Source organism: Oncorhynchus mykiss, chromosome 12 (genome assembly GCF_057628025.1).
Source record: "Oncorhynchus mykiss isolate SJ-2025 chromosome 12, ASM5762802v1, whole genome shotgun sequence".
NCBI classification, from domain to species: Eukaryota; Metazoa; Chordata; class Actinopteri; order Salmoniformes; family Salmonidae; genus Oncorhynchus; species Oncorhynchus mykiss.
The window spans coordinates 82658376-82684854 of NC_143033.1; the positions used below are offsets into that span (position 1 = coordinate 82658376).

At 42.0% G+C, this 26479-nt stretch overlaps 2 protein-coding genes across 13 annotated transcripts in view; both read right to left on the bottom strand.

Moving 5' to 3' along the window:
* Positions 1–14206, bottom strand: part of LOC110538980 (caskin-2) — an 87536-nt gene extending 73330 nt beyond the window's left edge. For all 12 annotated transcript variants that reach the window (XM_090193716.1, XM_090193715.1, XM_090193714.1 and 9 more), the window contains exons 1-2: positions 13827–14206; positions 7200–7737 (exon numbers count right to left, since the gene is read on the bottom strand). In XM_090193716.1, coding sequence (XP_090049842.1) covers positions 7200–7293 — 94 coding nt within the window. In that variant the 5' untranslated portion in view covers positions 7294–7737; positions 13827–14206. The remainder of the gene's footprint in view (positions 1–7199; positions 7738–13826) is intronic.
* A 1039-nt stretch (positions 14207–15245) lies between these two features.
* On the bottom strand, positions 15246–18154 carry LOC110538981 (alpha-N-acetylgalactosaminide alpha-2,6-sialyltransferase 2). Its single transcript, XM_036939534.2, has 6 exons — positions 17482–18154; positions 17164–17302; positions 16734–16837; positions 16286–16369; positions 16113–16206; positions 15246–15584 (listed from the first exon to the last, which is right to left on the bottom strand). The coding sequence occupies exons 2-6, from the start codon at positions 17221–17223 to the stop codon at positions 15405–15407; spliced, it is 522 nt and encodes a 173-aa protein (XP_036795429.2). The 5' UTR covers positions 17224–17302; positions 17482–18154; the 3' UTR covers positions 15246–15404.
* Between the last annotated feature and the right edge of the window lie 8325 nt (positions 18155–26479).

The window sequence follows — 26479 nt, forward strand, 5'->3', positions numbered from 1 at the left end:
GTCTAGGGGATGTAATGAAAATGAGTTAGACAGGATTAACACATGGATTTTGTCTATATTATCACACACTTAACCTCTTCAAACAAATTCCTAAACATTCCAACCTGGGTCCCTCATTCTGTTGTGGCCAGAGGGAGAAAGAGGTCAGAGTCCAAACGTGTGTATCTGAGCCAACTGACCTGGCTACATCCCACCGTTCCTGAGACTCTTTGACCATGAGACGTGGGACACAGAACTCACACCGCGCTGTTGCTGGCTCACCGGGGGCCTGTTAAGGGTTTAGTTTGGCTGACTCTGCCATGTCGGAGAGAGAAGAGGAAACCCCACTACGTTGGACCTTTCTTTGTCATCCCAGCCCGACCCATAATTCCCCTTAATCTGGTTGAGCACCATATGGGAGGGAGTGGATTGGGTGAGGCAGAGACCTGAGGTACCAGATGTCAGAGAAACGGTTGTGTGATGTGTTTGTTTGTGGAAACCTGATGGCGGGGGTAATGACTGTCCCCAATCCCATCAATGGGCTGGGTTGTAGCTCATAACAATAGCTGAGCCACACGTAACGTATAAGGTGATAAATTGGGATGGGCGAGAGGCAAAACAAAGGGAGAGGGTAATCCGACAGTCTCTAGGAATCTCCTCAGGGACTTGGGGGCAGACCCAAGCAGCACGGCAGGCCTGTCAGCTGGCTGAGGCAACTCCAGCCCAGCCTGGAGTGTAGGGGCCATAAGAGCATCCCGTGATAAAAGGGCAATTCCGCCACTTTTCAAAGTCATATTCATAATCTCAGGCACCAAACCTGTCTACGTACAGTTGAAGTCGGAAGTTTACATACACTTAGGTTGGAGTCAGTAAAACTTGTTTTTAAACCACTCAACAAGTTTCTTTTTAACAAACTATAGTTTTGGCAAGTCGGACATCTACTTTGTGCATGACACAAGTCATTTTTCCAACAATTGTTTACAGACAGATTATTTAACTTATAATTCACTGTATCACAATTCCAGTGGGTCAGAAGTTTACATACACTAAGTTGACTGTGCCTTTAAACAGCTTGGAAAATTCCAGAAAATTATGTCATGGCTTTAGAAGTTTCTGATAGACTAATTGACATCATTTGAGTCAATTGGAAGTGTACCTGTGAATGTATTTCAAGGCCTACCTTCAAACTCAGTGCCTCTTTGCTTGACATCATGGGAAAATCTAAAGAAATCAGCTAATATCTCAGAAAGAAAATTATAGACCTCAACAAGTCTGGTTCATCCTTGGGAGCAATTTCCAAACGCCTGAAGGTACCACGTTCATCTGTACAAACAATAGTATGCAAGTATAAATACCATGGAACCATGCAGCCGTCATACCGCTCAGGAAGGAGACGTGTTCTGTCTCCTAGAGATGAACGTACTTCGATGCGAAAAGTGCAAATCAATCCCAGAACAACAGCAAAGGACCTTGTGAAGATGCTGGAGGAAACAGGTACAAAAGTATATATATCCACAGTAAAACGAGTCCTATATTGGCATAACCTGAAAGGCCGCTCAGCAAGGAAGAAGCCACTGCTCCAAAACCGCCATAAAAAAAGCCAGACTACGGTTTGCCACTGCACATGGGGACAAAGATCGTACTTTTTGGTCTGATGAAACAAAAATAGAACTGTTTGAACATATTGACCATCATTATGTTTGAAAGAAGAAAGGGGAGGCTTGCAAGCCGAAGAACACCATCCCAACCGTGAAGCACGGGGGTGGCAGCTAGAGGTCGACTAATCGGAATGGCCGATTTCAGATTTTCATAACAATCGGTAATTGGCATATTTGGACAACGATCATGGCCGATTACATTGCACTTCACGAGGAGACTGTGTGGCAGGCTGACTACCTGTTATGTGAGTGCAGCAAGGAGGCAAGGTAAGGTGCTAGCTAGCATTAAACATATCTTATAAAAAACAATCAATCTTAACATAGTCACTAGTTAGCTACACATGGTGGATGATATTACTAGTTCATCTAGCTTGTCCTCATTTGCATATAATTGATGCGGTGCCTGTTAATTTATCATTGAATCATAGCCTACTTCGCCAAACGGGTGATGTAACAAGCGCATTCGCAAAAAGAGCACTGTCGTTGCACCAATGTGTACCTAACCATAAACATCAACACTTTTCTTAAAATCAATACACAAGTATATATTTTTAAACCTGCAAATTTAGTTAAAATAAATTTATGTTAGCAGGCAATATTAAACTAGGGAAATTGTGTCACTTCTCTTGCGTTCATTGCACGCAGAGTCAGGCTATATGCAACAGTTTAGGCCGCATGGCTCGTTGCAAACTAATTTGCCAGAATTTTACGTAATTATGACATAACATTGATGGTTGTGCAATGTAACAGGAATATTTAGACTAATGGATTCCACCAGTTAGATAAAATACGGAACAGTTAAGTATTTCACGGAAAGAATAAATGTTTTTTTTTCTTTTTCAAAATGATAGTTTCCGGAATTGACCATATTAATGACATAAGGCTTCTATTTCTGTGTGTTATTATGTTATAATTAAGTCTATGATTTGATATTTGATAGAGCTCTCTGACTGAGCGCTGGGTAACGATGCTTCGAGGGTGGCTATTGTCGATGTGTTCCTAGTTCGAGCCCAGATAGGGGCGAGGAGAGGGACGGAAGCTATACTGTTACACTGGAAATACTAAAGTGCCTATAAGAACATCCAATGGTCAAAGGTATATGAAATACAAATGGTATAGAGATAAATAGTCCTATAATTCCTATAATAACCTCAAACTAAAACTTCTTACCTGGGAATATTGAAGACTCATGTTAAAAGGAAGCACCAGCTTTCATATGTTCTCATGTTCTGAGCAAGGAACTTAAAAGTTAGCTTTCTTACATGGCACATATTGCACTTTTACTTTCTTCTCCAACACTTTGTTTTTGCATTATTTAAACCAAATTGAACATGTTTAATTATTTATTTGAGGCTAAATTAATTTGATTGATGTATTATATTAAGTTAAAATAAAAGTGTTCATTCAGTATTGTTATTATTACAAATAAATAAATACATATATATTTTTTTTTTATTTTTTTATTTATTTTAAAATCGGCCACTAATCGGTATCGGTATCGGCATTGAAAAATCATAATCGGTCGACCTCTAGTGGCAGCATCATGTTGTGGGGGTGCTTTGCTGCAGGAGGGCCTGGTGCACTTCACAAAATAGATGGCATCATGAGGGAGGCAAATTATGTGGATATATTAAAGCAACAGCTCAAGACATCAGTCAGGAAGTTAAAGCTTGGTCGCAAATGGGTCTTCCAAATGGACAATCAAATTTCCAAAGTTGTGGCAAAATGGCTTAAGGACAACAAAGTCAAGGTATTGGAGTGGCCATCACAAAGCCCTGACCTCAATCCTATAGAAAATTTGTGGGCAGAACTGAAAAAGCGTATGAGAGCAAGGAGGCCTACAAACCTGACTCAGTTACACCAGCTCTGTCAGGAGGAATGGGCCAAAATTCACCAGTCAGTTAAGAACAAATTCTTATTTACAATGATGGCCTCAGTGTTTGAAAATCACAGTTTTTAAATGTTTAAACTTTGATGTCATTGTGTAGAACTTTATATTTGTTTCTACAAAACAAATCAGTCACATGCGCTGAATACAACCAGTGTAGACTTTATCATGATATGTTTACTTACAACCCCTTTCCCAACAATGCAGAACTCAAAAGTAAGACAAATTAGCAAAAAAAAATTACAAGGAAATAGTAACACAAAATAACAAATCTATATACAAGGAGTACCGGTACCGAGTCAATGAGTGCGGTTACTGTGGATAGTCAGATTAATAGTTTGATTAAAATGTTTACATGCTTTGCAAGAGGAACGATTTCCCTAATAATCTTGTTTACATGGACACATCTGAAATCAGGCTACCTGATGACACTGATAAATGCAGAAAATCGGCAATCAAAATAAACGTCCTACCACGGCGAACATGTTATTTTGGTAAGCATATTTGATCAAGTTTGTATGTGAAAATGACTTCTAAGACACATACATTGTTGTTCCGAACACACATTACTCGTGTAAATAAAGGAGGCTCGCTCAGCTGGTGCTAGCACATGGGCAGATCAAATACACTGCTGGAACGCCGATTAAGGTGTTTACATGTCCAAATAATTTGAAAGATTGATCAGAAAACCAGGAGTTTTAATCGGTGTATGCTTACTCAGATTCTGACCTTACATCGATTAAGATAAGCAGAGTAAGGTGTTCACATGACTATTGCATCATCTAAAATAATCAGTTTAATATCTAATTATTAGTGTGCATGTAAACATACTCAATGTGCAGAGGTACGAGGTAGTTGAGGTAATATGTACATGTAGGTAGGGGTAAAAAGTGACTAGGCAATCAGAATAGATAATAAACAGAGTAGCAGAAGCGTATGTGAAGAGTACGAAAGTCTGTCTATGCGTGAGTGTGTGTTTGGCATCAATATGCATGTGTGTGTGAGCGTATGTAGTCGAATGTAGCCTGTGTGTGTGTGTGTTGGAGTGTCAGTGTAGTATGTGTGAGTAGAGTCCAGTGAGTGAGCCGGTGCCAGAGAGTCAGTGTAGTATCTGTGAGTAGAGTCCAGTGAGTGAGCCGGTGCCAGAGAGTCAGTGTAGTATGTGTGAGTAGAGTCCAGTGAGTGAGCCGGTGCTAGAGAGTCAGTGTAGTATGTGTGAGTAGAGTCCAGTGAGTGAGCCGGTGCCAGAGAGTCAGTGTAGTATGTGTGAGTAGAGTCCAGTGAGTGAGCCGGTGCCAGAGAGTCAGTGTAGTATGTGTGAGTAGAGTCCAGTGAGTGAGCCGGTGCAAGAGAGTCAGTGCAAATAAAAAAGGGGTCAATGCAAATAGTCAGGGAAGCCATTTGATTATCAGTTTTATGGCTCGGGGTTAGAAAGCTGTTCAGGAGCCTTTTGGTCCCAGACTTGGCGCTCCGGTGCCACTTGCCGTGCGGTAGCAGAGAGAACAGTCTATGAATTAGATGGCTGGAGTCTGACAATTTTTACGGCCTTCCTCTGACATTGCCTGATATAGAGGTCCTAGATGGCAGGGAGCTCGGCCCCAGTGATGTACTGGTCCATATGCACTACCCTCTGTAGCACCTTACGGTCATATGCCAAGCAGTTGTCATACCACGCGTGATGCAGCCAGTCAAGATGCTCTCAATGGTACAGCTGTATGTTGACACTGGTATTGTGCAGGATATAATGAAAATGAGGTTGAAAAGTGGGAGTTGCCCTTTAATATGAACACTTAACAGAGTTCACAACCCCACGGCAGACAAAGAGACCGTTATAGTGTAATTACACCGTATGTCCACAATTCTTACAATATAATAGTCTGAATTTAATAAACACAGGAAAAACACAGGGTACACTGAGACCACTTAACTCTCCCCATCCCTCATATCCCATCATCTCTCCCCTCTGGGTCAGAGCAATTCATGTTTGTTTAGAGCCAAAAGAGGGTCCAGAATAGCACAGAGGGTGATAGGTTTTCACAATGATAAAGCAGCCCAACCTCCTCGCCTCGGGCTCTCAATTCTCTCAGTCACTGTGCTGTGTGGTGCCATGTTGAACTCAATGTCGGACACTATCTCTACAGTGAATGAGCAGAGAGAAGCAACTAAATACAGGAGTCCTCCAGAACGTCTTGCACCTTGTGGCATTGTGGTTGTGGAAAAACAGCCTCTAAACAGCCACCCAGCACTGTCATTTTAGAAATTACATAGGCCTCTGAGAACACAACAACACTCATAGTCAGAGAAAACGTCCTCCTGGGTGTGTGAGTAATGGTCTTTGTGTTTGTAAACTATGCCAGTAGGTGAATTTAGTGATTGGAAGAGCAGAAGGATAAAGGTGCAGTAAACTGCAGTTGATATACCATTGTAGTTGGAGATAGCAGCTTTTGAGAGCAGAAAGATCGGAGGAATTGATAGCTCAAGAAAAGGCAACTGAGCCCCCCCTCCCCTCAAACCTTGAGGCATTTGTGATGGGGGTCTGCAAGTGGGAACCTACCCAACCACCCCATCCACAAACCCTCATACAGCGGATAGCAACTCTGGGGATAGAAAGTGTCCCTCTCAAGGGAGACGATATAGACGGCCGTAAGCTTATGGTCCAGTGAATTAAAACCCTGGGAGAATGTGGATAAGCTTTTAGTTTCCCGAGAGCGAGAGAGAGTTCATTAGTGCGCCATCATCATAAGGGCTGGATTGGAGCTGGCCTGGCTAATCCAAAGGGATAGATTTCCCCAAAGCTTTAGCTGAGGCTCAGTGTCTTCTGTAGTTAAGTTCCTGAAGCTTGACCTCAGAGTAGAGAGTTGAGAGCACTCACCTCCTCTCAGCACAGCTCCCCTGAACAAACACACTCAATCACTGAACATAAGGATCACTCTACATTCAATAGGATTAGCTACAACACTCCACTTTGTAAAAGGTAGGCCATCTTTCTCATAATCCAATAACAGAGTTGATCACCTTTTCATGAGAAAGACAATACACATAACTGTGTGGGGCGGCAGGTAGCCTAGCAGTTAAGAGCGTTGGGCCAGCAACCGAAAGGCCGCTGGTTGGAATCCCCAAGCCAACTAGGTGAAAGATCTGACGAGCAAAGCACTTACCCCGATTTGCTCCAGTATGTCAGTCTACATAAGAGCATCTGCTAAATGACAAATGTCATTTGTTGAAATATTGAGTCAACCAGCAAGAAACTGGTTGATGAGTCAGTTAGATAGCAAACACTGGCTTTTGAATCATGTCTGAACAACTGAGAACTGTCGATTTCCGCTGGCTCGACTAGCCTACTCCTGTTAGAGAATCACTGGCGTAGACGGTAGGCAGGATCTATTGATTTGGGAGACGTTTAGTAGTTATGACAGGTGTGGCAGCAGCAGACAGAATGAAGCAAACTGCTTGTTTAAGCATGTTACCGATTGCCTTACTGCCTCCAGAGGAAGAGATTTCTGACTGTGCGCACATCTAATTGTCTTACTTAGGCGCCATCTGCCAATAATCCCAAAGCTTGGGCAAATAAACATAACGGAGATGTATTGCACTGCACACTCCCTCAGCCTTTCAGTGAGCTAAAATAAATCTGGCTATGAGATTTAAGATTTAAGGGTAACTTGAGGACTCACTGTTTCGGCTGGCTTTGAGCTTGGCCAGTAGTTTCTGAGTGGAGGGCAGGTCTCCGGTCTTGACGGCCTGCAGTAGGTCCTGCTCCTTCCCCATGATGGTCCAAGGTGTGTAAGCGCTTCACTGGCGTCCGTCCAGAGTCCAGGCAGCGGCTTCCTCACAGCGCCATGCTAAGGCACAGCCGCATCAACCTACCTCAGAGTTACTGTCCTCACAGAAACACACACAGCTGACAGGTGAGGGAATGTGAAGCAGTAGAGGGGAGGACACTCACAGCCTCAAATCAGCGGTCTCAACTCCCAGTCCGGTTACGGATGCCAAGTAAAGGGAAGCCTGAGAGACGGAAAATCTCTTTTGCTGCTTAAATTTCCTGTTCAACTTTCTTTCGGTTTTTATTTACTAAATATTTTATTGTACAGAATGTGTCAGGGGTTGGAGTTGTGTGGAGCTACCATTTATGTGCTTGAGGGCCCCGGCGGGTGCTGTGGTCAGAGCACAGAGAAGGCTGGAATGGAGCCGCATGAACCAGCAGGCCAGAACCTGAGAAAAGAGAAAACGAGTATAACAGTTGGGTTAATAGGCTATATCATAGTCCAGTCTCAATACTGGACAACCCACACAGACATGAAAGTCTTTAAATGCCCATATGGCTATAGAAGACATGGAGGAGAAACCAAAGCAAGGCCGTCAAAAAGTGTGTAACCCCAAGGAAGCTCCAATCCAAAGAACAGCAACAGGGTTTTTACCATGCTTCAACCCGAATACTACGGGCTTATTCATTTGGAAATTAATCCAAATATTAAAAACTGTGAAGAAAAAACTATTTGCCACAAAGTCCAGCGTGCCTATGATCTTTTTTTCATTTTTGACCCAGCTTGCCCTTACAGGAAAAATCAGTGGAGTGCCCTTTATCTCTCAGGAAACTGAAACAGTGAGGGAGGGAGTAATATCCTGAAACACTCTAAGAATCTCCCCACAAAATGAGCATCTCACTCATACATAAATACGCATCGTTGTCACTTCAATTCATGGTGAGCAGTAAATATCTGCCTATGCTATCCATCCCCCTCAACAACAAGGCTGGTAAACAGTGCAATTTATGAGAAAAAATATATACAGTGCCTTGCGAAAGTATTCGGCCCCCTTGAACTTTGCAACCTTTTGCCACATTTCAGGCTTCAAACATAAAGATATAAAACTGTATTTTTTTGTGAAGAATCAACAACAAGTGGGACACAATCATGAAGTGGAACGACATTTATTGGATATTTCAAACATTTTTAACAAATCAAAAACTGAAAATTTGGGCGTGCAAAATTATTCAGCCCCCTTATGTTAATACTTTGTAGCGCCACCTTTTGCTGCGATTACAGCTGTGAGTCGCTTGGGGTATGTCTCTATCAGTTTTGCACATCGAGAGACTGACATTTTTTCCCATTCCTCCTTGCAAAACAGCTCGAGCTCAGTGAGGTTGGATGGAGAGCATTTGTGAACAGCAGTTTTCAGTTCTTTCCACAGATTCTCGATTGGATTCAGGTCTGGACTTTGACTTGGCCATTCTAACACCTGGATATGTTTATTTTTGAACCATTCCATTGTAGATTTTGCTTTATGTTTTGGATCATTGTCTTGTTGGAAGACAAATCTCCGTCCCAGTCTCAGGTCTTTTGCAGACTCCATCAGGTTTTCTTCCAGAATGGTCCTGTATTTGGCTCCATCCATCTTCCCATCAATTTTAACCATCTTCCCTGTCCCTGCTGAAGAAAAGCAGGCCCAAACCATGATGCTGCCACCACCATGTTTGACAGTGTGTTCAGGGTGATGAGCTGTGTTGCTTTTACGCCAAACATAACGTTTTGCATTGTTGCCAAAAAGTTACATTTTGGTTTCATCTGACCAGAGCACCTTCTTCCACGTTTGGTGTGTCTCCCAGGTGGCTTGTGGCAAACTTTAAACAACACTTTTTATGGATATCTTTAAGAAATGGCTTTCTTCTTGCCACTCTTCCATAAAGGCCAGATTTGTGCAATATATGACTGATTGTTGTCCTATGGACAGAGTCTCCCACCTCAGCTGTAGATCTCTGCAGTTCATCCAGAGTGATCATGGGCCTCTTGGCTGCATCTCTGATCAGTCTTCACCTTGTATGAGCTGAAAGTTTAGAGGGACGGCCAGGTCTTGGTAGATTTGCAGTGGTCTGATACTCCTTCCATTTCAATATTATCGCTTGCACAGTGCTCCTTGGGATGTTTAAAGCTTGGGAAATCTTTTTGTATCCAAATCTGGCTTTAAACTTCTTCACAACAGTATCTCGGACCTGCCTGGTGTGTTCCTTGTTCTTCATGATGCTCTCTGCGCTTTTAACGGACCTCTGAGACTATCACAGTGCAGGTGCATTTATACGGAGACTTGATTACACACAGTTGGATTGTATTTATCATCATTAGTCATTTAGGTCAACATTGGATCATTCAGAGATCCTCACTGAACTTCTGGAGAGAGTTTGCTGCACTGAAAGTAAAGGGGCTGAATCATTTTGCACGCCCAATTTTTCAGTTTTTGATTTGTTAAAAAAGTTTGAAATATCCAATAAATGTCGTTCTACTTCATGATTGTGTCCCACTTGTTGTTGATTCTTCACAAAAAAATACAGTTTTATATCTTTATGTTTGAAGCCTGAAATGTGGCAAAAGGTCGCAAAGTTCAAGGGGGCCGAATACTTTCGCAATGCACTGTAGTTTAATGACTGCAGTCCATACCAGGACTTTATGGACAAATGATTAATGAGAGAGCAACTTGCCCATAGAGGATGATGGACATTTTTTTAGAGCCTTTTCAGCAAGTGAGCTGGTGTTATTTACAGTTTTCCCTGAGGCTCTGAGATAAGGTTTTCAATGCTTGACCATGTTTCAAATGCAATTTGAATTGGAGGCTACTTAAACTCTTCCAGCCCAATGGCCAAGAACAGTTGAGAGAAATGAGAGCAAGAAGTAGCCTAGTTTAGGAGTGTTTGTTGCTTTTAAACAATTTACCTATATTTGTTTCACTTAAGATGGTAGCAGAATTAGATGGAACTTGTGCATGAAAGTACAATAACGCAAACTGTGACGTGTTCACGATCACACTGAACCAGTAAGTGGGCAGAGGAGGAGACAATGAATATGATGAGTCTCCTCTCCAGCTCAGTTAGCTACAGTACCATCCATTCCCCATTAGACAGCTCAGCAAGCGTTATAATGTCAAAACACGTTCGTTATTCACCAAATACGGAGTTTCGCTGAGAAACTATTGTAATTTACTCCCATCAGGCCCTGTATATACTAGAGGTCGACCGATTAATCGGAATGGCCGATTAATTAGGGCCGATTTCAAGTTTTCATAACAATCAGAAATCTGTATTTTTGGGCGCCGATTTCCGATTATTTTTTATTATTTTTTCAATAAAAAATAAAATGTATAACTTTTATTTAACTAGGCAAGTCAGTTAAGAACACATTCTTATTTTCAATGACTGCCTAGGAACTGTGGGTTAACTGCCTTGTTCAGGGGCAAAACGACAGATTTTCACCTTGTCAGCTCAGGGGTTTCAATCTTGCAACCGCACAGTTAATTAGTCCAACGCTCTAACCATTGCACTCCACGAGTATAATAAATATGAAACAACACTGTATAAGTATGAAATAATAAACGTTTTGTTTTCGAAATGATAGTTTCCCAATTTGATCATATTAATGACCAAAGGCTCGTATTTCTGTGTGTTATGTTATAATTAAGTCTGATTTGATAGAGCAGTCTGACTGAGCAGCAGCAGGCCCGTAATCATTCATTCAAACAGCACTTTCGTGCGTTTTGCCAGCAGCTCTTCTCAAGCACAGCACTGTTTATGACTTCAAGCCTATCAGCCTAATGGCTGGTGTAACCGATGTGAAATGGCTAGCTAGTTAGCGGGGTGCGCGCTAATACTGTTTCAAACGTCACTCACTTTTAGATTTAGAGTAGTTAAAAAAAAGCTGCGGCTTTTGTGGAGCGATGGGTAACGATGCTTCGAGTGTGGCTGTTGTCGATGTGTTCCTGGTTCGAGCCCAGGTAGGGGCGAGGAGGGGGACGGAAGCTATACTGTTACACTGGCAATACTATAGTGCCTATAAGAACATCCAATAGTCAAAGGTATATGAAATACAAATGGTATAGAGAGAAATAGTCCTTTAAGAACTATATTAACTACAACCTAAAACCTCTTACCTTGGAAAAGAACCACCAACTTTCATATGTTCTCATGTTCTGAGCAAGGAACTTAAAAGTTAGCTTTTTTACATGGCACATAATTTACATGGCACACATTTTTACATGGCACATATTACTTTCTTCTCCAAAACTTAGTTTTTGCGTTATTTAAACCAAATTGAACATGTTTCATTATTTATTTGAGGCGAAATTGATTTTATTTCTGTATCATATTAAGTGTTAATTCAGTATTGTTGTAATTGTCATTATTACAAATATATATATATTTTTACTATTAAATTATTATTTTATAACAATCGGCCGATTAATCGGTATCGGCTTTTTTTTGGTCCTCCAATAATCGGCATCGAAAAATCATAATCGGTCGACCTCTAGTGTGGTGTAGCGCAGGGCAGTTCTCTAGGCCCTGTACTCTTTTCTATTTTTACCTATGACCTGCCACTGGCATTAAGGGGATCCTAATAAAATACCAAATACCAACAGATCTGTGAGAAAACAGTGCTCGACAGGCGAGGGATGAGGACACTGTCTAGTACCGGTGCCGCCGCCTCCCGCTAGCACAGCAGGCGGGACTGACACTGTGATAGTTAACTAGCTAGCTAATCAGCGACACCATGTGCTATCTTGCTAGTTAGAACACAGTGTCACCCCCGACTCCTATGCACTTGACAAGCGGGGACAAAGGAGACTGTCTACCAATCGTCCCCAACTCCCGCTAGCACAGCAGGCGGGAGGCGACACCATGGACTAGCTAGCTTGATAGTTAGCTCGCTAACTAGCAAGCACACAGTGTCGTTAACTATCACGCTAGCTAGTCCATGGTGTCGCCTCCCGCCTGCTGTGCTAGCAGGAGGTGGGGACGATTGGTAGACAGTGTCCTTTTTTTAGCTAACTAGCAAGCACGTGGTGTCGCTAGCACACAGTGTGCTGTGTACCGGTTATTAGGACTAGCTGGCTAAGCTAGTTCACAGTATCCTTCACTCCCGCCTGGCGAGCACCTGCCCTCGCCAGGGGCGAAGGACACCATCTACCGGTGTATGGCTAGCTAGCTACTGTTGCTGCACCTTCTTCTGTGAGTTTATTGGCGGCTGGCATCCAACATTATTGTGCATTAACCCCACTTACTGTACTGGAGCGCCCCCGCCTCCTGCTTGTCCTAACTTAAAAATGTACCAATAGAAGTATAAAGAGGGGTTCCTGCAGATGCAGGAATACCCACATGCAGGAACGCCCTGAATTGCAGGCCAATTGTACCCTTCTCCTCATTACTGCATTGCACAGGTCAGCTGATACAGCAGGAGTACAGTATCCCAAAATATCATTGATAAAACATTTATTTCGACCTTTTTTGGAAGTACATACCGGGTGTGAAGGCAGTAAATGACGATAGTTGCTCAGTGAAACTCCATATTTGGTGAGTATAACAAACATATTGACATAACGTTTGCAGAGCTGTCTAATAGAAAAATGAATGGTGGCTAACTGGTTTAGAGAGGCTACTCGTCATATTCATCGTCTCCTCCTCTACCCAGTTCAGATCAACCTGGCCAGGAAATTCATGTACAGCAAAGTGTTGCTATGTAAACATACACCGTTTTGAGAAAGTTCACAGTGTGCACAGCAGGATCCCACTAATGAGATGGTGTCTGCACAGCACAGTTCTGCAGTCTGCACTGTTCTTTTGTGTGAACATAACTTGCTACATTACATAACCTGGCAGTCTCAGTACACCACACACCCAAAGAGGTGCACAGGGCGTAAGCAAAGCTGTCATTCCCAATAACTGTGATCATGTCCTCCTCTTCCCCCAACAAGGCCATTAGCCAGTCTTTTCATGCTTCAAGCGGTCACACAATATGAATGTGTGTTTGAGAGGTTGGAGTGTGTAGCTGGTGATGGGGTGCAACTTCATTCACTGGTCCCAATGGAGAACTACACCATGATGTAGGATTTAGATTATGGATCATATATTGCCAATAATGTGTTTTTAGAAATAGACCTAGTTATTTATTGTTCATCCAACTGTAAGATACTTTTAGAATTGAGTAATAACTATCCATAAATAAGACACATTACAAAGCATGGCGCAAACGTGCAATGCAACTTGAACTGGACTGGGTTATTATGAAATGAAAAATACCATTAGCTAGTAGCTCTTACTCCATATGTAGCAAGCCTATCACTTTGGCTAGCATCTACTTTTCAATCTCGCGGTTGCTTCGTTCACTAAAATAACATGGCTAGCTAGCTAGCAAAGCTAAGTAGTGTGCTAGCGACCTTCGGACTGAACTTCTTAACTAGCAACACTAGTTTCCAGAGCCTGTCGGTAGGGGCCATTCCTGTCTTATCCATAATTATAACGATTGAATTCACATTCGTCTTACCTTATACAGTGTTGTTGTTGCATGTTAGAAAACGGGAATACATGTCAAGGTGGCAGTTTTCAGAGAGCCTTCCAAGGTCCAAGCAAAAGTAATCGTAGCCTTCCAATAACTCAAGGAAAGTAATTTTGAGTCAGTCGCCCACAAAAAGCGAATCTTAGTACTCCTCTTATGTCCAGTAAACACATAACCTACTCATCACAAATATATGTGAAATATAAAAATACATTAAAGTTTGTATAATTTGATACAATATTTTCCAACTCCGACGCGAAAGACTGACTCCGCTACATTGTCACTTGCTCCGTCAGATCCAATCCAGAATGTGTTCGTCCCTCCCACGGTCCTCTGTCCCCGCTTTCCCCTCCTCCGCTTCCAAAAAGAGCGAGCTGTGCGACCCGACTCGCGCCAGTGCGACTTGAAATGATATGACGTAAATAATAATAAATATAAATACATAACATGCACTACACTACATTTTAAAGCCAGAATCCATAGTTGTACATTTGTACAATTTTTAATATATACGAATTGATTATTGAAGATGACAAATGCCTATGAGCTTAGTTCAACTGGTGTACCCAATCAGAACCAAAAATGTGTTTGTAAACAATGTAAATGTATTTAAACAAACTGTATAGCCTCAAAACATGGTTACAACTATAATGTTGATATCATGGCTGGTCAGTCCTTGCATCCATAGCTCTATGAATTTGAGTTACGTTTCTCCTGGCCCATCCCTCAGCTTTTTACCAAAATAGAGGCCGCTGATCGCTTTGCTATTGTTTCAATTAAGGACTCTAGCTTTAATTAGGTTTGTAGTAAAATTAAAGATTTGCTGATAGAATATAACAATTGCACATAAGATGCCATCCCATAACATTTTACACAGCTTTCAGTTGCAGAAAATGACCATAACACAGCTTTCCCAAAAAATGTGTACAATTTGTTACAAGTGGTCATTATCTTGCCTTTACAGTGAATTACATAATCTAGCAGCATTCACTAGTCTATTATCAGGATTTCATTCATAACAGACACTGGAGATCCTTGTATGTATGTAACAATAGCTCAGCAGATCAAAGCTTGACACAAGAATGTGTCACTTTGTCTTTATTGTGGCTTGGAGTAACCTATCCTTGGATAGGCACTGGGCAAAGAGGCTGCAAGTCAAAGCTCATTTACAAAAAGGTTGGCATGAATGGACTGCTGGCTTCATAATGTGAATGCTTTCATTGTGAGTCCCAGTCAAACCCGACAGTTTCTAATGAGAATAGGCATTGCAGGAAAATGAGAAAGAGGAATGACCGAGAGACTATAGTCTCGGCTCCCTGCACCTGCCTTCACAGAGAAGATAAGGGTTGTTCAAATGATCAAAGAAGGCCTGATCCCACAAACAGACGCTTGGAACACCTGAGCTTGGCTTTACACCGTCAAAGGCCTTTAATGTTGCTGTGAGACTAATGACAAAGGACGCTACACATCTCCGGCAGCCACTCCTTCAGAGGGACTACCTCCATGGCAAACATAGGAGTTCATTTCAAGGAAGGCTTTTCACATGAAAATACAATTGAGTGTCCATCATTTTACTTTTGTCCTCTTGTACAGTGACATTACTTTTTGTGCATGCAGTACCTCCCACAGCCAGCTCTCCATCTGCATGTTGTGATTGGCATAGAAGCGCAGGGGCAGCATCACAGCATCATAGTAGTGGTCAGAGAAGTCTGCAAAGTTTTTTGTGATGAAACCATAGGCAGACACCTGCAGGAAGGTATGCGAATTGTTCACTTATGCATGAATTGCATTCTCAGTCTGCTGTGTAAATATTTGCATGCATTGTTTCAGTATAGCACCATCTAGCCTTCAATACAGATGTAGGATCTTAATTTGATCACCCTGTTGCAGTAGAACTTTCCTGAAAAGCAGGAAATTAAATACTTGTGTGTTTGAGATTTAAAAAGGCTTCTGAAGTTTGTAATTTCCATTTTTACATTTCAGACTTGATTTTCCCTTACAAAAAAAAAACATATCAACCCCTACAAAAAAGTTCATTAATTATAATCCACATTTACTGTTTCTGTAGGATTATGTTAATGAATTACATCTGACACAATCAATATGGAATAACAGTATATGGGGTCTATACCAGGACTATAAACAGAGGTTGCCATGGTTTCCCAATAAATCACTTCCATACTGGCCAAGTTGCCATATGTCATTAGACACTTAGTTGGTTAAACAGTGACCAATAGATGACCAAGGGCAAAGCGTGTGGTGATGTGACCTGACCTGGTCGCACATGTGCAGTGCGGTCAGAAGCATCAGAGCACCTGTGCTAGGCATGTAGAGCTGACTGTACTTCAGCAGGGGAGACTTCAGAAACCTGTGCAGCATTGACAGCCAACAGTCAGTGTCAAAAGCAGACAATAATGATCTAAAAGTCTCAATTTGAGTCCCCTTACCTTTGCGTTACATATGTGATAAAATCTGGATGAAGCATTTTAAAGTGCTTAACTGGTGCCTTAAATCCAAAGTATCGAGAGGGCCTGTTTGAGGGGATAAATGTAGTAAGGGGTGAAAAAACGTTCCATTAAGAACGTCAAAAAGTACATCAATAGCAAGGGAGCTTACAAAAAGATGAGTATCATCAAGTGAATTGTATGCGTTAAGCCCTACCACCACTCACAAGATTCTATCCATTGCACACCACACCACATTCATAGAAATACAACAGCACCATCTTGTGGTAATAAATGGAATTACAGCTGAGAAGCCTATTCACCAGCAGCATAAGCGCAAGATCATTGCGCTTTCCTTGCCCACAGTACTTCAACACACCATTGTATCGTGCTGTTCAAATGTACTACTCTTCTTAATGTGGGCTTCACATATGTGACCCTCTCAACTCACCAGTCCCCCTTGTCATGACCGGAGGTGACAGTGAGACCCTGGATAACAGCTGACATCATCACATAGTCACGTTCGTTGGACGGAATGAAGATATATCGGACTCTCTGCAGATAGGGAATAGTCAAAGCTTTAAGGAATAGTTGCATAAACAACCACGCAGAGTATGACAAATTCCTAACACTTTAAAATGGACCGGATTCAACACTGTAGCCCAGGGTTTCCCTAACTTGGTCCTCTTGACCCCAAGGGGTGCATGTTTTGGTTTATGCCCTAGCACTTCACAGCTGATTCAAATAATAAACTAATTATCAAGCTTTGATCATTTGAATCAACTGTGTAGTGTTAGGGCAAAAACCCAAACGTGCACCCCTTGAGGTCCAGAGGGCAGAGTTTGGGAAACGCTGCTGTAGCCTGTCCCACAAGTGCTTACCTGTCCCTGTGGGACCTTGGTGAAGCCATCTTTTCTGTAAGAATTGAGGGAATTATTCATAGTGTTTGTGGTGAACCCATAGAAAGATGTCTTTGTGCCCACGTCCTCCTCAAAGTGCTTGGTGATTGCCCCATTGACCCTGGAATAAATCATTTACCATCAGTCTAATACTTAAGCGTTTCCTTAAAAACTATGCAGATTAATATAAGGAAATATTTACAATTGCAACAAACTTTATCTTAGTTATGTCAAAGAGCAATAAGAAGTCTAATAGTTTTTTGAAGATGGTCGAAGGGGAGCTGCAGCAGCACTACTGACCTGAAGACAGAGTGGTGACTGTCGATGGCCCTGCCTTGTTTGGAGCCTCGAAGGATGCCGCCATTTCCCACCACAGCACAGCGGACACACTGATCAGGCCACCTGCGCTCAAACAGGCTGCTGCTGGATGAGTCGTTGAGCAGGGACAAAGTGGATCTCACAACTGATCAACCACAAATAAGCAAAAAGGTGAGAGGACAATGACTTTATATATAGTACACACGTAGTTTGGTTGAGATTATTAAATAGGGTCCTGAAGGGAATGTTCATACTGTCCTGGTGTAACGGATGTGAAACGCTAGTTTAGTTAGCGGTGGTTCGCGCTAAATAGCGTTTCATTCGGTGACGTCACTTGCTCTGAGCCCTTGAAGTAGTAGTTCCCTTTGCTCTGGGGCAGGCCTTTCCAGCCATACGTCTCCAATCGCCCCCACTCTGAATGGCTGAAGCTCCCAGTCTGAGGAAGTCGTCCTTCTTCACTGCTTTTCTCAGAGGACACAAACCCTCCAGCTAAGTAGAGACATTGTACTGTACAAGATGGATATGTGTGCCTTTGTTCTATTAGATGAGAGTCAACTACATCATCTCTGTGCGAGTACCTTCTCTTCCCCAGTTGCTGTGGTGTTGTCCCAAAGTTCATTGCAAATCCAAATGCTATCAAACTCTGTGTCTTGACTGGAAGGAGAAGACAACATGTATTGAAAATGCACAACAACGAGTTAAATCCACACACAACCTTGTTAAGTGGACAGAAGCACATCAGACCAATCCAGCGGATTTGTCTAAGGTCAGGATGGGCAACTTTGATGGGGGTGGGGGCCACAAAATCTGACCACATCAAAATCTGATGTGGGTACGCAGGTCTGCGTACCCACATCCATACCCACACATGCAGTCAGAGCTAGCCCTAGCCTTTTGGGGACCCTCAGTGAAATTTGAAGTGAAATTTCTGTACATTTCCTGCAATTCCACACGTTGCAGTTTTAAAGCAAGTTTGCTGCAAATCTACACATTTTGCCATGGCGGGGAGGGGAGGGGGGAGAAAAGTGTCCAGTTTTTAATAAGACATCTGACTGAGAGTGAGTAACAAAATCACTGGGGGCCACTGGTAGCCAGCAGCATACCACCCTGCATACCACTGCTGGCTTGCTTCTGAAGCTAAGCAGGGTTGGTCCTGGTCAGTTCCTGTATGGGCGACCAGATGCTGCTGGAAGTGGTGTTGGAGGGCCAGTAGGAGGCACTCTTTCCTCTGGTCTAAAAAATATCCCAATGCCCCAGGGCAGTGATTGGGGACACTGCCCTGTGTAGGGTGCCGTCTTTCGGATGGGACGTTAAACGGGTGTCCTGACTCTCTGAGGTCATTAAAGATCCCATGGCACCTATCGTAAGAGTAGGGGTGTTAACCCCGGTGTCCTGGCTAAATTCCCAATCTGGCCCTCAAACCATCACGGTCACCTAATAATCCCCAGTTTACAATTGGCTCAATAATCTCCCTCCTCTCCCCTGTAACTATTCCCCAGGTCGTTGCTGAAAATGAGAATGTGTCCTCAGTCAACTTACCTGGTAAAATAACGGTTAAATAAAGATAGGTAATTCAACCATAATTACTGCAAGTTTAAATAGCTGGCTGCAAATCTGGCTGCAAAATGAACTTAAAATAAATAACAAAAATAGCTTACATGGGCTAATTGAGTGAAGTGAGAAAAACTGCTGATGCACAACCAAATTTCAGAATTCCACTTGATGTATTCTACTATTTTAACTCTCAGTAAGTTGAGACCCCAACCACCCCCCCCAAAAAATATATATATATTTATTTAAATCTTTGGAACTTGATCTACACCCTGTGGGCTGTCAGTTACCCATCCTTGGTTTAATGAATACATGAATATTTTAACAGATATTTTATGGTACCAGAAATTCAACCCATCAAAACAATTCCTAACATGCATTTTACAAGGTCCTTTCCTTGGAACAGAGGAAAACAAGTGACAAGACTCCTGACCCCATTCAGAGGAGAGTTCAAATTACTGCCATTAAAAAGTGTGATAGTTGTGATAATTACTGCTGTCAGTTGTGTAATCAGCATATTACATTTACATGCTGTCACGTCCGTCGTAAGGAGGAGACCAAGGCGCAGCGTGATATGCATTCATTCTTCTTTTAATGAAGAAAGACCACTGAACAAACTAACGTGACGCTATACAAAGCAAGTGCTGACAGGCAACTACACATAGACAAGAACCCACAAAACCAAAAGGGAAAATGGCAACCTAAATAGGATCCCCAATCAGAGACAACGATAAACAGCTGCCTCTGATTGGGAACTAATTCAGGCCACCATAGACATACAATTACCTAGACTTATAAAACCCCTAGATATACAAAACCTTAGACAAGACAAAACAAGCATACCCACCCTTGACACACCCTGACCTAACCAAAATAATAACGAAAACAGAGATAACTAAGGTCAGGGTGTGACACATGCACAATTTAAAAACCAGAGCACAATGTCTAAACTGTAATGTAGACAGTATTTGATTCATTTAGGACATGTCTGAACAGGAATACAAATGAGGTCAGTTGTGGGATATAGAGCACAAATATGTTAGACAGGTCAGGCTGAATGTTCAGGCAGGCGGGCTCAGAGTCAGGGCAGGTAAAAAGTCAAAACCAGGAGCACAGGACAGGACAGGCCTAGTGTAACGTTCGTAGTTGGAAGGATTGGACCAAGGTGCAGCGTGGAAGGAGTTCATCATGTTTATTCATGTGAACCAGCAACAAAACAAATAAAGAGTAACAAAACTAACGTGCAGCTTTGGACTGCAAAAGGCTACAATACAAAAACAAGATCCCACACCAAACAGTGGGAAAAGGCTGCCTAAATATGATCCCCCAATCAGAGACAACGATAGACAGCTGCCTCTGATTGGGAACCATACCAAGCCAACCTAGAGATAAATAAACTAGAATGCCCACCCTAGTCACACCCCGACCTAACCAAAATAGAGAATAAAGGATCTCTAAGGTCAGGGAGTGACACCTAGTCAGTAGCTTTACCATTAACCACAAATTCAGATCTTGACAACATGGCAAGCATACATGTGAAGACACCAGCAACACTGGAACCTCAAACAATCTCTCATTTAGTAAAGCATTTGAGTTTCAACTTTCAGCAACTAACATGAAGGTAGAGTCTTATGAATGGGAAACGGATTATTACACACTCCCCCCAAAAATGCATGAATTTGACAAATGTAATCTCATCTGCCAAAATCGAACCATTCCACAATAAGACACAAGAAAACTACAGTCGCAGTAGGTTGAGTGTGTCAATGTCTCAGTTGAATGCAACAGGTCATAGAACTGTCAGGGTTGATGGATTACAGGGATGAAGATACAGGTAGTTGATTTGTATGGATTACATTTTTTTGGACAATGGTTTCCCAATTAACTAAGTAGCCTAGATTACATTATACCAACGTTTTAGAATATACAAATGTTTGAGAGGGAAAACAATTTCAAAAAACGCAGAATATTCACCTGTTCGGAAGTCTGTCGTGGAAGAAGTCCAGGTCATAGTATTGTCCATACATAATCATGGTTATAGTAACACTTACACAAAAAGCCCCCACTAGGAAGATACACTTCCTCCAAGAAATCGTCATACTTCTCAACTAGAGAACATAATATCTCGTGCTGTTTGAGTATAAAAAAAAATGTTTGAGTTTAACTTTCTGTTACAAGTCATTTACTGCTCTAAAACCCAGGTGAGTCAGTTGGGTGAACAAGGTTCATATCCTTAATGCTCCACGTGTTGTGCACAACAGGAGCAAAACAATTTTCCTCTGCGTCTTTTTTCAGTCAGACTATGATCTGTCCCGCAGAGTATGATTGTGTTGTCTCTGTCCTGTTTTTTATTTTTAGCTCTCAGTATAACGACACACGGCGAGACCCAGATACAGACACAGGAGGCAGAAGGTTCGAGTCTATGATATTTCTTAAACAACAAGAGGCAGGTCAAGGACAGGTAAAAGTGAATTAACCAGGTCAGAGTTCCAAACGGTACAGGGAGGCAGGCAGGTTCAAGGTCATGTCAGGCTGAATGTTCAGGCAGGCGGGCTCAGAGTCAGGTCAGGCTGAATGTTCAGGCAGGCGGGCCCAGAGTCAGGTCAGGCTGAATGTTCAGGCAGGCGGGCTCAGAGTCAGGGCAGGCTGAATGTTCAGGCAGGCGGGCTCAGAGTCAGGTCAGGCTGAATGTTCAGGCAGGCGGGCTCAGAGTCAGGTCAGGCTGAATGTTCAGGCAGGCGGGCTCAGAGTCAGGTCAGGCTAAATGTTCAGGCAGGCGGGCTCAGAGTCTGGGCAGGTAAAAAGTCAAAACCGGGAGCACACTAGTTGACTTGACAAGACAAACTGGCAAAAGACAGGAAAATCAGGAAAATGAAGAAGTATTAACGAGATTTGGAAGATAAGAACAACGGACGAATATCTCTGGCGAGACTCTAAACACAAGAAACCAAAAAAAACGGAAGAGACAAGCCGATGACAGATGCAGAGTGCCTCTGTCAGACCGACTATCCACAGACAGCGTTAACTCTGTCTCCTCTACCAATTGTGAGCGTTTTGGGGACAACGTTGAGGCCAACACCCCCAGCACGTAAGAGAGTTCGACACACACGTCGGGGGACGAAGAAATCCACTACCACCCCGCGACACCTATCAATTGAGACCCAGGACGGGCCCACAGTCCAACAGGAGATAAATGTCTTCAACTTATCAAGTAAGACCCTGACATCCGCTCACCTCGGTGTTTTCAATAAGTGGGTACAAATAACATTTGTACCCACTGCATACATTAATGACTTTGATGTCCAGATAGATCTATTCAAGTTTTTTGTAATCTGAGATTGGGTGAGTTCTTTGATAAGAGTGATACTTACATGACTCCAATTGAAATGTCATCCTCAGTGAGATGTATACATAGGTCTACCACGCTAATCAATAGACTTACCTGTCCTACCGTGAGTCAAGGAGGAGATGTAGCCGTTAACCTCAGCTGGGGTACCTGAGAACTCTGAGAGAACTACATTTAGAGCAAAAAGTTCATTTGTACATCCCCCCCAAACGCAATGCCTCCATAGAAACCTTCTGTAGGATTGTTGAAAAGGATGTAGGTGACTTACTGAAAGATAAACAGAAACACAAATCCTATGATAACCTGAGTAGAGACAAGAGAATGGCTCTTAAGGACTTAACCTTCGATTATCATTAAAAAATGTGACAAAGGAGAAGGAATTTGTATACAAAATAAATGTGACTATGTGAATGAATGTTGCCGATAACTATCTAAAGGTGACTTCTATCACAAACTGAATTGTGACCCTACCCTGGAATTCCAGCATAATATCTCATCCACAGTGGAAAGCTGTTGGGAATCAGGACAAATCACTAAACAAGAAGTTGAATTTCTATGTGTGAAATTTCCCAGGATACCAATTTTCTATACAGTCACTAAATTACACAAACAAGTATCTAATCCTCCAGGTAGACCCATTGTAGCAGCAATCGACTCTGTGACATCCAACATTTCTAAGTTTGTGGATTACCACATTAAACCGATGGTTGAGAATCTCCCATCTTATGTCAAAGAGACTAGTCACATGATCTCATTGATAGAGGGCTTAGGAAGGATACACTGGAGGCTTGCAGGCGTTACAACACTTCCTTCAACAGAGAGACTCTACCCTTGCTCCATCTAATGATTGCATCTTACAACTTACTGAACTGGTATTATCCCATAACTATTTTGTCTTTGAGTCAGACTTTTTCCTTCAAATTCAGGGTGTAGCCATGGGCTCCCCTTTTTCCCCCAACTAGGTTAACCTGTATGTGGGACAATTTGAAGAAGCATTCCTTTTTAAAACAGACACACACTCCTTACTTTCTAAAATACTCCTATGGAAGAGATACATAGATTATGTCTTTGTGCTCTGGGAAGGAAGCCAGCAGGAACTAAATGAATTCCAAAGTCTACTAAATGAGAGGTCTGAATACCTCAAATTCACCATGCAGACTGGTGAGAGAAAAATAAACTACCTGGATTGATGGATTATCAAAGACAATGATGCATTACACACAGACTTATACACAAAGCCCACAGATTGCAAAACCTTGCAATGTGCAGATAGTATGCATCCCCTTCCCCTCAAGAACGGTCTACCATATAGCCAGTTGTGTAAGGTTAAACGAATTTGTGGCCACCAGTCAGATTTTGACCGCAATGCTAAAACAATGACAGATAAATTAAAAATGAGATGCTGCAAGGACAAAACTCTTGATGCGGCAATGATGAAAACATCTCAAAAACCAAGAGAGGAATTAATAAAAACTCAACCAAAGAAGAAAAACAACGCAACCGTCTTTTGTACTAAGTACACCAAGGGTTCTGAGAAAATGAAAGCAATTCTGAAAAAGCACTGGCATATTCTGCAATCAGACAAAAAAGTTGCCCACCTCTTCAAGGAACCCCCACTGATGGTCTATAGGCGTGGTCGCAATATTGGAGATAGTTCGGTGAGATCTGACATGCCCTCTGAGCCCACTCAGACACTCTTGACACCTATTCCAAATGGGAACTACAAATGTGGCTCATGCGCACAGTGTAATAGCACAAAAAAAAAACATATTTCTTCAGACACCCACATACAGATCGAAAGATCCCTGTGAGGGGTATCATCTCATGCAAGACCAAGGGACTAATATATCTCATCACCTGTTCATGTGGTAAAGCCTATATAGGACAAACGAAAAGACAATTAAAACAATGCATAGCTGAACACCGCAGCTCAATCAGGTGTAAGAACATTGACCATCCAGTAGCAGCTCACTTTGTTGAAGCTAACCATCCCATCTCCTCCCTCAAATACACAGGCATTGAGCATGTTGCTCTTCCAAGGAGAAGAGGTAACATCGAGATCCTACTACTACAAAGGGAGGCTTACTGGATATCCTATCTAAAAACATTGACCCCTAGTGGTCAGAATATTGACTTTGATCTCAGGCCCTGCTTATGAACACTTTTTCCTTTATGAACAAGTCTTATAAATTTGAAAAAATATTTTTACAGCTTATTAGCGTACACCTAATATGTTCCCCCTGTTGATGATGCTCATTATATGTTAAGGTTGAACCAATATTACATGTAACAAAAATGAAATACGAAATTATGTGAAATTGAATGAAACAATAATGTATGTTGACGCTAATATGATGTACAATATTCCATTATGTTTCTATATGATAACAATAAAATAATATATTTAATATGCCATATACAATTTTTTTTACAGTGTCACTAATTACGACACACCCCTCACCACTGCCATTGATTACACTAATTGCACTGTGCTTTATACATAACCTGGTTCAAGTATTTATGACATTACCCTGAGGAAGGCACAGTGATGCCGAAACGTTGGTAAATACCCATTACATTTTTGGGAGATTATACATGCAGTGTGCAACTATATTTTGATAGTTTAAAAGACAAACAGTGAACACAGGAATAAATACCCTGGAAATAGTGGGGGGAAACGGGTGACACCTGGAGGTGGACAGGTGAAACAGATCAGGGCGTGATAGTCAATGCACCTTCCTCGTGTGTTGAGATGGGGGTTTCTTTTTATGGGAATGCCCCAATTCACACCAACTAGCAGTTTAAAGAGGCGTGGCCATAATTAGGGAAATTCGGGCAGGCTTGCCTTTCAATGATTCTTTATAACCTCTACCTTTTTAAACTTGCTTAAACTTGATTATATGATTAGAGTACAATTTGAGGAGAGCATAGTGTACATGTCATGCATTACATGTTCATTACAGGTGCCATTGTATCTAGGATTTTAAGGCCTTGTCTTTGGAGTTATGAAATCATAGCTATTGTCATATAAGAATTCTCATAAATTCAGACTCATTATGTTACTTAAGCTGCGTTTAGACAGAATGCTCAAATCTGATCTTTTTTCAACTAATTGGTATTTGGACTAATCAGATCAGCTCTGAAAAATACCTGATGTGAAAAGATCTGATGTGATTGGTCAAAATACAATTTAGTGGACAAACATTCAGAATTGGACTGTCTGTGTAAACACATCCTTTGTGTTCTAGAAATGACAGAGTGGAATGGATATAGGGGAGTAAGTAATTACATGGATTTCTCAGTCCATCTGCAAATCTTTTTCCAGCATGACAGAATAGGATTGGGTTTTAATTGGTCTCGAGCTGATGACAGGACCCTTCAACCAGTAGAGCCCATTTTCCCTTCCTTGACTAGATAAATAACCAACGGCCAGGGGGAGCACTGAGAGACCAACAGCAGATGTCATGGTGATTCCTGTCCAGACCAGAAGAATGCAGCACAGATCAGAATGGGAACTTTGCTGCATACCAGAATGTATTTCATGCAGAGAAGGGAATGAGTGGTGGTCCCATAGAAATGTCATTTGAAGACGCACTCTAGCTATTTTTGAACGCTTCCTATTTTAAAACAATATTCTATGTCTAAATCCAATAATGTACGCTTAAAATTGGAATCCGTAGCGGTGAAACTGCCAGGTATTACAACAACAAAGATGTTACTTCAGACAATGAACCCTGTTTTTTTTCGGCAGACATCATTGCACATCGCTGCACGCGCAATAGCACAGCAGAGCATGTTCTCTGATGTAGTTGTTAACCTTGATGTGGGAGCTCCTCCGCCGTCTGAAGGTCCAATGCAGTCCTTTCATCTCAATATCAAATCATTTCTGGGTAACAATTAAGTCCATTAATGTGGTCGTTTTCAATTAAAATGGTCAAAAAGGGCAATTTCTCAAACAGGAATGTTGCTAGGACTGTCTGGGAGTGGTGTGAGTGGGGAGAGGAAAACTGAAAACTAGCTGTTATTGGCTGAGGGGTTTGGAACCCTTTTTCTTATTGTTCGATTAACTCATTTATTGCATGT